General features: G+C 54.5%; 1 protein-coding gene across 1 annotated transcript; it reads left to right on the plus strand.

Annotated features, from left to right (window-relative positions):
* Positions 1-1,656: 1,656 nt before the first annotated feature.
* Positions 1,657-11,681, plus strand: DLK2 (delta like non-canonical Notch ligand 2). The gene is made up of 6 exons (XM_066315890.1): positions 1,657-1,719; positions 3,904-4,005; positions 5,562-5,625; positions 7,995-8,125; positions 8,698-8,842; positions 9,422-11,681. The coding sequence occupies exons 2-6, from the start codon at positions 3,933-3,935 to the stop codon at positions 10,197-10,199; spliced, it is 1,191 nt and encodes a 396-aa protein (XP_066171987.1). The 5' UTR covers positions 1,657-1,719; positions 3,904-3,932; the 3' UTR covers positions 10,200-11,681.
* Positions 11,682-12,118: the final 437 nt, after the last annotated feature.

Consider the following 12,118-nt stretch of genomic DNA (forward strand, 5'->3'; position numbering starts at 1 on the left):
GAGGCTGTCTGGTTTTAAACCAAGTACCAGAAGCTGTGCTTCACCCTCAGCCTTCCCCTCCCCTTCTTGCTGTGAGCTCCAGACATGGTAGGAATCAGGGTTCAAAAGTAGGCTGAGCTGGCTGTGAGGGATCAGGGGATGAGAATAGGTGCAGAATCACAGGAAGCATCTCAGCATAGAGCTGATGCACACCTGTCTCATAAATATCCAAAGAGCTGATGGAGCAACATAAGCAGGAGGTTTGGACCCTCCAGAGCTTCTGTCCCCCTGTCAGTGGAGTGATAGAGACAGGAGGAGGGCAAGGAAAGGAACAGGCTCCTGGCTGACAGGAGAGCAGGAAGGAGGCAGGAAGTAGGCAGCTCCTGCAGAGGTAGGCAGGGTGATAGGCCCCCATTTTATCACTCAGGCATGTTGTGTTGTCCAGGCATGCCAAGGATGAGCAAGCAGGGTCCCCACTCAGAGCTGGTAGAGACCTTGGTTTTGTTGGAGTTGCTACCTGCGCTGTTACTGGGTCCTGGGGCCTACAGATCTACCCATGGCTGCCACAGGGTGCTGACAGAGCTGTCAGGAACTGCAGAGGACCGGGGGACTGGATAAGGTAGCAGGGATGAGTTGAGCTTTGTCTAATGAGAAAGCGTCCATTAAGTGATTGTAGGACATGGTTCATCTTCCTTCCTGGTGAAAAACAGCAAACCTTTTGGGATACAGGGGTAGAAAAGAGCTGAATGATGTGAACTTGTAATCTAATTAAGGATTGCTAGGACCTTTGAAGGTGACCAATACGATCTTGTCAAGCAGCAGAAAGGCCATGCAAGGTGAGTAGGAGAGTGGGCAGCTGTTTCTTCTGAAGATGTCGCAGCCCAGACCCTCTCTCGCAGCTGCCTCATTGTTTCTTGTTGTCCACTGAAGTGCTGATGTCCACATCTCGTGAGTGGCAGCCAGAGAAATTCTGGGAATCACAGCTTCTCTGGATGCTTTTTTTTTTTTTTTTTTTGTGGAGTGACTGCAAGTTGAATCTTTATTTTAAGGATGGGTCTTCTTAACTCTACAGTTTGCCAGTGGATGTGTTTTAGTGGACTCCGGAGACATCAGGGAGGGGCTGCAGGAGGTATTTTTGCTTATAAGTATTATTTCAGACAATCTGAGCAAAACGAAGGCTGGGATCGTCGCCCACCGCTTTCTGAGAGGGGCGGCAGGCTCAGAGGCTCAGTGCCCCGCGGGGCCGCGCCCTGCCCGGTCGAGGGCTGCAGCCCCCCGAGCCCCGGACGGGGGTACCCCCAGCCAGGCCCGCGGGGGATCGCCAGCCCGGGACACCTCTCCATGCCCCGCGATCGGCGCTGGGGGCCGGTGAGCCACGGCAGCCGCAGCTGGCCCGGGGCGGTGGGGGCCGGGCGGGGCCGTGCCGGGGTCCCCCCGCCCCCGGCGGCGGGAGCAGGGCAGGGGTGAGCGGGCAGGGCGGGCCGGGTCGGGGGCTGCCTGCGGTTTGGGGCGGCGGGAGGCGGGATGTCCCGGGGAGGGAGCGGGGATGTGCAGGCACACGCAGCCGCTGGCAGGCGGCCGGGGCTGCACGGCGGCGGCGGCGGCGGGCGGAGCGGCGCGGCACACGCGGCGGCAGCTCCCTCCGCAGCCCCGCGCCTCCCAGCCCCGCCGCCGCCGCACCGGGCATGGCCGCCCCCCGCCGCGCCCCGCGATAGCCCCACGAGCCGCCGCGTCGCCGAGGTGAGCAGGGCCCGGGGGACAGCGCCCGGCGGGGACCCGCAGACCCCCAGCCCCGCGGTCCCCCTTTCCGCGCCGCCGCCCCGGCCGCAGGGGCAGCGGCGGGGCTCCGCGGAGGGACGCCTCTGGGGACGGCCGAGGGGTGCGGTGGGGTGGGGGAGAAGGCGAGCACCCCCTCGGCTATGCCCGTCCGGGGGTCACTGGGGCTTGCGGTGGTCCCAAAGCCCCGGGGGAAGGGGGTGGGGGGACGGGCTCGGCGAGCCGCAGCGGCACGGCATCCCCCGGGTTCCCAGCCCTGCCCCCGGACCCTAGTCCGGAGGAGTCCCGATAGCCCTCGGACTAGGGGCAGTGCCTGATACCCCACGTGCCGGGGATGTCCCTGGTAGTCCCCAAGCGCACTAATACCCTCGAGAGGGAGATTAATAGATTCGGGGGCGTCCCCGCAGCACCTGGAGGTCTGGTAGCCCGCAGCCCGGCCAGGCAGAGGCGGACGAGTGGGACAGAGGGACCTCCCTCGCCCGTGTACTTGTGACCCAAAGCCAGGCCTGCCCAGGTGGGAGCTGCTCGCACCTCTCCTGGGCACCAGCTGCCGCTCAGGATGCCGGGGTCCGGGGCCACCCGGGGGTTCTCCTGGGAGCAGCACCCATGGGGTGGCTACGTCAGGAGGTCTGAGAGGCTGTTTTTGCCCCACAGCTCTCCACTCGTGGGAATCGAGTGGGGAGCTGTGGGGGAAAAACAGCCTTTGCAATGGCATGTGATTGGAGCTTGTGCTTCTCACAGCCCTGAAGGAACATGATACTCGTTCTCCAGCCCTAAATTATTTTTTAAGTTTCACAGCAATTGCTTCACCCTCCCCTGAAATGCAGCAGCTGTTTGCCACTGCCCAGCATTTAGGGGCAGGAGGCAAAGGAGTGTCCTGCAAGCATGGTGTCAAAGGGACTGTGAAGAGGGACGATGCAGCAATCCGCGGTGGGATTTGGCTGGGGCAGTGACAGTAACATCCTGCAGCTCCTCTGAAAATGTTGCATCCTTCATTGATGGTGGTTTGTTTTCTGGAGAGATGCTTCAAACAACATCATTGCTTTTATGGGCTATTTTGTCTGGTCCAGACAGGTGAAGCTCTTAGCAGGGACCCCAAAAACGCTTCCTGCAATGCATGTGTACATGTAAGTGGGTGGGAGGACTTGTGTCCCCATCTTAGAAGTCTCTCACACAACTATGGACCAAACATAACCTTCCAGAGCTAAAGAGTCAAGCTGAAAGCGGAATGGCCCTTGTTCATCACACCCACGCAGCTGGATAGAGTCTGCTCCATACCTTCACCATTCTCCTAACAGAACTGTTTAACCCCTCCCATCTCATTACAGTAATATATTTATGATATCACCCTCGAATTTCCTGCCCTTAACAACCCCAGAAGGCTGGGAGGGAATGGAGCATTTTTGGAAAGTATTTAATGCTACTTCAGGAGGGCGGGAGGCGGTCGGAAAATAGATGGGTGCAGGAACCTTGGGCTGACGGGGCTCTCTGCAGGACAGCTGAGGAAAAGGACCGCACCTAGTGAGAGGTGTGTGTTCACATTTCCTGCCTGGGGCTGCAGCCCAGCTCTAGTGCCTGTTGCTACACTCTCTTGCTTGGACAATGAAAGAGGGCTGCTGCTTACTGCCTGCTCCTTTGCTAGATCTGCTGGACTCCCTACTACCTGCAGCGCTTGAAAAAAGCAGCCTGGGCACCGTGAAGAACATTTAGCACATCCATTCATTCAAGTGCACACAGGAGGACCTTATTTAACACGAAGCTGAAGCCTCTCAGATCTAGGGAGGGAAGATGAAGGTCCTCACAGCTGCATTGGTATTTCTGGAGGTTTCTGATCTCTTGACAGAAGCTACCAGGGGGCAGGTGCTCCAAGATGTGGTGTAACAGCCTGAGCTATTACACACTCAGGATTGAGTGTGCACACAAGATTCTCCTGTACACACATTTTTGAAAGCTTTTTAATTCTTAGTGCCCCAATGCTCACTTAGAGGAAGGAGTCTGCATCGACAGAGGGGAGTGTGATGACAAGTCTGTATAAAACTGGATGTTTCAACTCAAAACTCCCAGGCTGCAGAGAGGAAGGGATGTGTGAAATGAAGCCGTGGTGTCAGCCAAGGGATTTTGCTGAGCTTGCTCTCTTTCTCTCTGTAGGTGTTCATCTCGGTGGGGCCACACTGACCATGCTCAAGAGCTTCTGTCTCCAGCTCATGTCCTTGATTTGGATCCTCTTGGCCCATCACCAGCTTGTGCAAGGTGAGTCTCTGTAGACATGGGTCCTTCTCTTTCATATCCATCTTTCCAAAGTTGTCCTTGGCATTGCTGAAGTCTCCTCAGTTTTCCATGCTAAATAGAGATGGTCTGACCTGGAAAAGCAGAAAACGCTGCCCAGTTGTTAATCACCTGGGGTGTGATGCTGAAGGCACCTTAGAAACTCTTGCCCACAGGGTTGGCAGTGCCTGAGCAGACTGACAGAGACATCCCTGCCTCTCTGTCTCTCTCAGTTAGGGTGAATGGGGTTCCCAAACCAGTGAGCTTGTTCAGGGGGAAGAAGGTCCCAAAAGTGAACACCTAACCCTGGATCCAGTGAGAAAAAATCCTTTCCCAAAGATTAGTTTGTTCTATCCCTGCTCTCAATTAGCAATAAATTCCCAAAGTCATGTGCCAGGAGAGATGGTTACAAATAGGAAAGGTGATGATACCCAGACTTGGGGCTGAGCAGTCCTAGGATGTTGCTCCAGCTCCACAGTGATGTGTTTTAGGAGGCTCTTGCCCTGTGCAGTGGGACCTGCTGCCTCACTGCAGCAAAATTGCATGTACAGGAGATTTCTACCCCTGCTTGTTTTCCCAAGCAGCAGAAAATGCTGCTTGGGAAAGCCTGAGTGCATCTCTAGACATAGGGACTTTAATCTGTCTCAGTCCAGGATGGAGGGGCTCAGGTAAGGACACTCACCTCTTGGGCCTGGCTTGGGATTGCACAAGACTTCTGGAGAAACCCCCTGCTTCTTGACATTTGCTGTAATTCTACTGCTTGTGGAGCCAGAGTGAGCAAGCTCCCCTGTGGAGCTAAGATGCAAACAAGTGATGGGGAAGAAGGGAAGGTGGAGATGAAAGGGAACACCTGGCGCAAAGGAGAGGCTGAGAAGTGGCACGGCGAGGCCATGGCTCAGTTACAGCTTCTGTGGCTTTTAAATAAATAAACAGAACTGGATACCTGGCCCCATGTGATGCCAAGTCCTGCTTACTTGTGCTGGAAGGGGAGTGCTGGCAGCTGGGTCCTGGAAGAGGGCAGGAGCCCATGTCAGACTGCTCTGTGCCAATAGCTGTCCTTGGAGATGGCGACATCCTGGGAGAAGAACCATTCTTTCCATTTCCATCCATGGTCCTTTGTGCCCCTTGCAGTACTTGGCCCTGAGCTTTCCACCATACTTGTTGCAAGACTGTGGGACCCAGGTCCCATGTGGGTCAGTCCCTATTACACAGGTTGTCTTAATTCACAGGCAATCCCAGCTCTTGCCCAGAAGGGCCCACAATATAAGAGAGGTAGCAGAGAAAAGGTGGGGAAGATGACCAGAGACTGGATAGTTTTGAAGCAGAGCCCCATTTCTCAATATAGACAGTGTTACTGCTGGTTAGATTTTTATGAAATGTCCATTTCTTGTGTGGCATCCAGTGAGTGAGAGGAAGATTCTCGCCTTACAGTTCTGGGGACAGGTAGCTGAGCACTTACGGAAACACCCAGGGCCATGGGCAGATCTGGAATCATCTATAGTCTCTGCTTAATCTAAGTCCACATTTCTCTTGTCTTGTAGGGGATGACTGCAGTGAGCGCTGCAATCTCGCCCACGGCTGCTGTGATCAGGATGGAAAGTGCAGGTATAGCTTGTCTTTGACTCTCTGCTGCTCCTGACTGTAACTGCTCTCCCTCCCTTGATCCTGTGTCCCTGGTGCCTACACCCCTGCCCAGAGCTGAAGCACCTCCTTCTCCACTCACCCACATCTGGAATCGATGCTCTCTTCTCACCTGACATCCTCTGGAGTGAGAGATTTTGATGCCTCAGCTTCTTGCTGGTCCTCTCTAGCCTTTCCTCCTGTGCTTCCAGGGTGCCTACCTTCACACACTGACCAGTATTATTCTGCTGAGCCCTTTTTGTCTAGAGGAAGCCTAGGACAGCCTGGCCATGCCTGGATGATGGGAAGCAGCCTTCAGGCTTGGATATGATGGGGGAAAGTCAACAGGCAGCAGGGCAAGCATGAGGGTTGGCCAGCTTGGTTGGCCTCCTCGCTGATTGAGGTGGAGTTGCTTTTTCTGGGGCATGGAAGAGAAGAGCTCCCAGCCATGCACATCACTGAGGGCTTCAGGGGTGCTCTCTCAGAAGCCTGAGCTGTGGTGGGAGTCTCTGGATGTTTCATAAAAGGTTTACCAGCAAGCTGTGGGCTACAGCAGCAGAAGTGCCTATGTGGTACTTGGCATCCCAGCTCCAGCTGGTGCCCACATCCTGCAGAATCAAAGCTCAGAGCCCGACCCTGCACTGCAGCCAAAGAAGCACCCATGTAACTGCTCTGGTCTGCCAGAGACCCACTGCCTATTGTCCCACTGTAGGAACATCTGGAGTCCTCATTCTATAAGGCAGCACCAGGAGGCAAAGGCTGGCTTTGGGCTGGCTGGGGCACCTGTGGCTGCAAGAGGACAGAATGCCTAAAGCCACCTTGTTCTCCTCACCCAGGCATGGTCAGTCCCCTTTCACAGGACAGCCCCAGTGTCACACCACACCTAGGCCACTTGTTCTTGCTGACTGCCACATCAAGGAGTGTCCAGCTCTGGTTTGGCTGGGCCTCACTTTGCAGCTGCATAGAGCTCCTTCCTGAGCCCTCTTAGCAGCTGTGGCTGGTTTGAGGAGCAGGGTGCTGCAAAGCCCCAGTGAGAAAGGCCACATGCCACCATGTGGCAGGTGTCCCAGCTGCAGATCTTTCCGCACGTGAGTTGCTGCTGATGATTTCAGGCCTCCAGAGCATTTGCTAAACCTTGTGGCTTGGCAGTGCCTCAAAATCACCTCAAACTCAGGGAGACTTGGCTGCTTACCTGGCCCCCTCCCTGGCAATTTTTAGGTTGGCCAGCTCCTTTTTGGAGAAGTAGAAGAGTTGATGGCACCTGCTCCTTGCAGGTATTGGGGGGTAGCAGAGCCCACATTCCTCTGCTCAGGGCTGTCCAGGTATGAATGTATTGCCCTAGATTATACCAGGCACATGGCATCAACTTCAGTCCCATCAAAAAGCCTCTAAATAATATATATATCTTCAACAATTTTCCTCACTTCTCATCTCTTTGGGACAACATACAGTGGTGACAGCCAGCTCAGGTTTGAAAGTGCAGCTGTGGGCCAGCCCAAAAAACTGCAGTCATCACACACTGTGCTGAAATGAGCCCCAGCCATGAAAATGAACCCCCTTCCTTCCTCTAGAAACTGTGTTGTTTTCATTAGGTTTCATTTCATGCTGGTTTGAGTATAGCTTTTGTTGTGGCTTGGTGCCACCTCCTCTCAGCTCTCATCTTGTTATCACTTGCTTTCCGCCTTGGAGCTGGCAGGTCTGAGGGATGCCTGCCACTGGAGCAATGCAGCTTAGCTTACTTAGTCATTGCCACCGCTCTCCTCTTCTGGGGCCAGAAGGCTCACTGTGCGCTGCAGTTTTTCCTGTTGTACTGCCCTTGTGAGCTGGCTGTTAAGTCTATTCTGCGCACCAGCCATAGCAAGCAAGGTTTCACGGGTAGATTGGTCTACACAAAAAGTTACACACATTATAATGCAGAGAAGAACAGAGAACACACAGACCTCAGCAGCCTCTTGTTCCTTAGGGTTAGGGATGGGCTTTTCTCTGACTGTCAGAGTGGCTGCCTGCTGTGGGAGGCACGGGAATTGCTGAGCTAATGCAGCGGTGTATACAGAGCAGCTGGTTGGAGGAGAGCAGAGGGATGTAGACAGTGAAAGTGAAGCTGCTGGGCTCTGCTGCTGGCCACTCACCCTCCCTGGCTGCAGAGGGTGTCTGCTCCTGCTCTGTCTGCTTGCTTCCTTGGACAGTTGAGATGCCAGTACTTACCTATGGAGGAGGGAACTAGGAGGTCCGTGGGGCCTTTGGGAGGGTTTCCGAGCCCACTGTGTCTGTGGGAGCCCTGCACAGAACACAGCCAGCTTTTCTGCAGCTCCTGCTTGGATTTGATTATGCTGCTATGCCCTGTCCTCCTGCAGGTGTGATCCAGGCTGGGAGGGGGAGTACTGCGAGGAGTGTGTGCGTATGCCAGGCTGTCTTCACGGGACGTGCCACCAGCCTTGGCAGTGCATCTGTCACACTGGCTGGGCTGGCAAGTTCTGTGACAAAGGTGAGTTGTGGGCTTGACATTCCCGCCTCTGGTGCTGAGGGCAGAAGCCCAGCACACCCTCAGCATAGCCAGAAGCCACCTGGGTGATGCCATATTGGCTGCCTGGAGGATGGGATATTGCCACAGCTGGGACCACTCCCTTCCTGCCAAAGAGGTCAGACTGCTGACATTTACTCCCTGGCTGCATGGTGAGAGCTGGCATGACACTGGCCAGCCTCAGGAAACAGAGCAGATAGATTCATTGCATTTCCCATGCTGTGTCAGGACTCCAGGCAGCATCCCCTGCTTTCCCCAAGGCTTCCTGCCTTCAGCAGGTGGCTGGGAGGCTCCCTTTCGCCAGAGACTCATCTGTACCAGGGGGTCACCACTGGTCAGACAGTTGGCATGCACTGTATCTTCACAACCTTCACACAGGCACTCACTTCTGTTGCTGCAGGTGCCTTTTGGAGGGGAGAAGAGAGAAGCTTCTGCCATGTCTCCATCCCAGGGGGTTTGGTGGGTTTGTGTTTGCACTGAGTTGGCCACATCAACCCTCTTTTCTCCCTAATTCACACTGTTTTTTTTCCCCTCAGACATACACATCTGTGAACACCAGTCTCCCTGCCAGAACGGGGCACAGTGCATCTACGATCGAGATGGGGAGTATTCCTGCTTGTGTCCAGAAGGTTTCCATGGGAAGGACTGTGAGATGAAGACAGGGCCATGTGAGAAGGCAGGGTGAGACACTGCAGTGAGATTGCAGACAGCATTAACTTTGGGTCACACACTGCCAAGGGGAGGCCCAGCTTGGCTCGTTAACTGCGAATTTCCATACACTAATGGAGTTAAGCAAAAATAACTTTTGGCTTTGGTTTAGCAGTGTGCAGTGCATGGTCCCACCAGGGCAAGGCTGCAGTCTGAACAGATTCCTGTCTTTGCTGTAGGAGGACAGGAATTTGTTCATCATGCCTGGGACATCCCATCTCCCAGGCAGCCAAACTGCTGTAGGCGTGATGAGCTGACATCCATGATGCCTTTGGGGAGGGCATGTTTCCTCTTCAGATCATTTGGCTGAAGACCTTCCCTGGTGTGTGGTGGGCCTGTGCACAGCCACAGCTTTTGAGGAGGTCCCATGGGTCCCATGGCATCTCACTCAAGGAGACAGAAACTCCCACCCAGTCTTCTCCTAGAGGTAGCTGCCCCCATGGAGAGAGCTGGACACTCTGCGTGCAGGCAGCTCTGTGTGTTTACCTCCCTGGGGAGGGGGAAGCTGCTTGGTCTCCAAGGCCATGACCTATCCTTGCTCTCTCCACACAGGTCTCCATGCAAGAACGGTGGGCAATGCCAAGACGAAAATGGCTTTGCCAGTAACTTCACATGCCGGTGTCTCGCTGGGTTTGTGGGGGCACTCTGTGAGCACGATGTGGACGACTGCCTGATGCGCCCCTGTGCCAACGGGGCCACCTGCCACGACGGCGTCAACCGCTTCTCCTGCCAGTGCCAGGTGGGCTTTGAAGGGCGTTTCTGCACCATCAACATCAATGACTGTGCCAGCCAGCCGTGCAAAAACGGGGCAAAGTGCTATGACCGCATCAATGACTATGACTGCTTATGTCCTGACCGCTTCACTGGCAAAACCTGTGAGATCTCCATCCCTGAGCCCACCTGGTCTCCTCCCTACCACCCTGCAAACCAAGAGAATGCTGGAGGTGTGAAAAGCACCACTAGTGAGACGCCGGGGGTGACACAGCCAGAGCCCATCAGGACTGTGGTCACAGGGCGGCGCATGGCCAACCACAGTGAGAAAGAGCCAGGGGGAGGGTTGTTGAAAATCTCTGTGAAGGAGGTGGTGACCCAAAGGGACTCAGGGCTGAGTGAAGCCCAGCTGGTGACAGTGCTGGTGTTTGGGGTGCTGACAGCAGTGCTGGTCCTCATCACTGTCCTGCTAATGCTGAGGAACTGGCAGAGAGGCCGTCAAAGGTCAAACTGGTGCCAAAGCCCTTCTCAGGCTGCAAGAAAGCTTCAAGACCAGGAGTGTCAGGTGGGCATGCTCAACACCATCTTGATTGAGCCAAGAAAGACCACAGAGCTGTGAGCTGCGAGGACTCTGAACCAGGCCCTGGCAAGTCATCATGCTGGCAGACCCCTCGAACTGCACCCTGCGGAGCCACACCGGCACCAACTGGGCAGCGGGGAAGGGCACCCAGGGCAGCAAACACATCAACAAAACCCTGGGTGTTGAGCATTGGTGTGATGGCCCTGCCTGCGTCTGAGCTGTCTCCTGTCTGGCAGGCTCGGCTGGCACCCGCAAGCATTTGAAGGCAGGGCTGTGTGGGGCCAGCCCTTGCAGGGGAGTGATGATGTGCTGCTTGCAGCAGCCTGTGCTACACAAGCACTGGTATCATCTGACACAAGCACTCAGAAACAGGACAGGTAGTGCTGAGGAGGGCACAGCCCCCTTGCAAGCCCAAATACTGCCAGACCCTTTGTAACTCCTCTCTATGACTATGGGAAGGGGCTTTATCCTCATTTCTGCTGGTGTTGGGATGCTTCTTCCAGGGCCTTTGGGACAGTTGCGGCTGCATGGGTCTCCCTGCCACAGTACTGTATGGGGTAGTTCCTGGCTGTTTCTGGAGGCTGTCATTTCAGATGCCATATCCCTAGGGAATGAGCAAACACCCTTGCTCCCTGGCCTTGCGCTTCTGTGAGCCAGTTCAAAGAGACTTCAAAAATCATTACAGGTCTCATGCCCTTCTGCCCTGACTGGTGCACCTTCTTGCTGTCAGACTTGGGGTTACAAACATGTTCTGTACTTTCACCCTCATGATCCAGGAGTCTCTCTGACCCACTTAACAAGCCGTCCTGTCTAGTCTGGCCACAAATGACCAAGGTCTTTTGCCTCTGCAGTATGCACTTCTGTCTCACTGTTTGCTCTCCTCTGGGGTCCTCTGCGCCTGAGCTGGTCCATTTCATATGCCCTTACAGGTGAAGCTGGAGATGGACAAGGCTATGCAGTGGCTGGTTTAGGAGCAATACAGGATTCAGGTCCTCCTTTCCTCTTCCATTCACCAGGCAGGCAGCTGGCCGTAACCTCAAATCAGTCATTGCAGCATTTCTCAATACAACAAAGGCTAAACTCCCCACAGTGGATGTGAGGACAGGCTGCTGAGCCTGGGATGAACACAGGAAGCAGACACAAAACTGCCTTCTCCACTATTGCTAAAGCATGGCTAAGAGGCAGTAGATGCACTTAGCCTTTGTATGAGGTCTGCTCCTGCCTGTGCTGGTCTGGTCTGCAGTGATGAGCGGCTCTCTCCAAGGACCAGGGATTTCTGTGCCTCCTCATGGGCACAGATGGCTAAGCAGTGGGGCAAAACTCCCCACAACCCAAGCCCTACTACTGGCTTGTAGGGTTGCAGAGCTGGGTTCAAAGTGGTGTGAAGTGAGCCAAGAAGTGACTGCTCAGGCAGGAGTGAGACCTGGGAGAGGGGACTAGAGCTTCATCAGAAAGATTATTTTTTTAATACATGGATGGATGATGTACCTTTATCAAATAAAACAAGTACAAGCCCAGAAACAGTGTATCAGAGAATCATAAAACAATTTACGTTGCAAGGGACCTCTGAACATCAACCTCCTGCTCCTACTCTGGTACGCTGTAGCAGATCCTACTTGAGTCAGGTTGCTCAGCAACTTGCCAAGTATCTCCATCACTTCCTTCAAGAATGCAAACCCAGATTGTGGCACAGGAGTTGTCCTGCCTTATTCTCTGTCTGCAGGGATGGGGATGCCTTCTAGAGCCTCAGGGAAAGGAATGGCACCTACCCCTGGACAGCATAGCAAAGGTATGGGCCTTAAGAGTGTTGGGAAGGAGTCCCAGGTGCCTATGGCAAAAGCAAGTTCCTAAAACTGAAAGCAGTTGTGGGTTTGTGCAGCTAGAAGCAATGCAGGAGGTGATTGAGAATTTCCCTTGAAGGAATGGTCTTGAAATAAACTAGCCTTAGAGGCCTTTAA

Source organism: Sylvia atricapilla, chromosome 3 (assembly GCF_009819655.1).
Source record: "Sylvia atricapilla isolate bSylAtr1 chromosome 3, bSylAtr1.pri, whole genome shotgun sequence".
NCBI classification, from domain to species: Eukaryota; Metazoa; Chordata; class Aves; order Passeriformes; family Sylviidae; genus Sylvia; species Sylvia atricapilla.

Coding starts and splice junctions, on each gene's coding strand:
- DLK2 (XM_066315890.1), top strand. CDS start 3,933: ATGCTCAAGAGCTTCTGTCTCCAGCTCATGTCCTTGATTTGGATCCTC. Junction 4,006..5,561: donor CCATCACCAGCTTGTGCAAG/GTGAGTCTCTGT, acceptor CTTGTCTTGTAG/GGGATGACTGCAGTGAGCGC. Junction 5,626..7,994: donor GATCAGGATGGAAAGTGCAG/GTATAGCTTGTC, acceptor GTCCTCCTGCAG/GTGTGATCCAGGCTGGGAGG.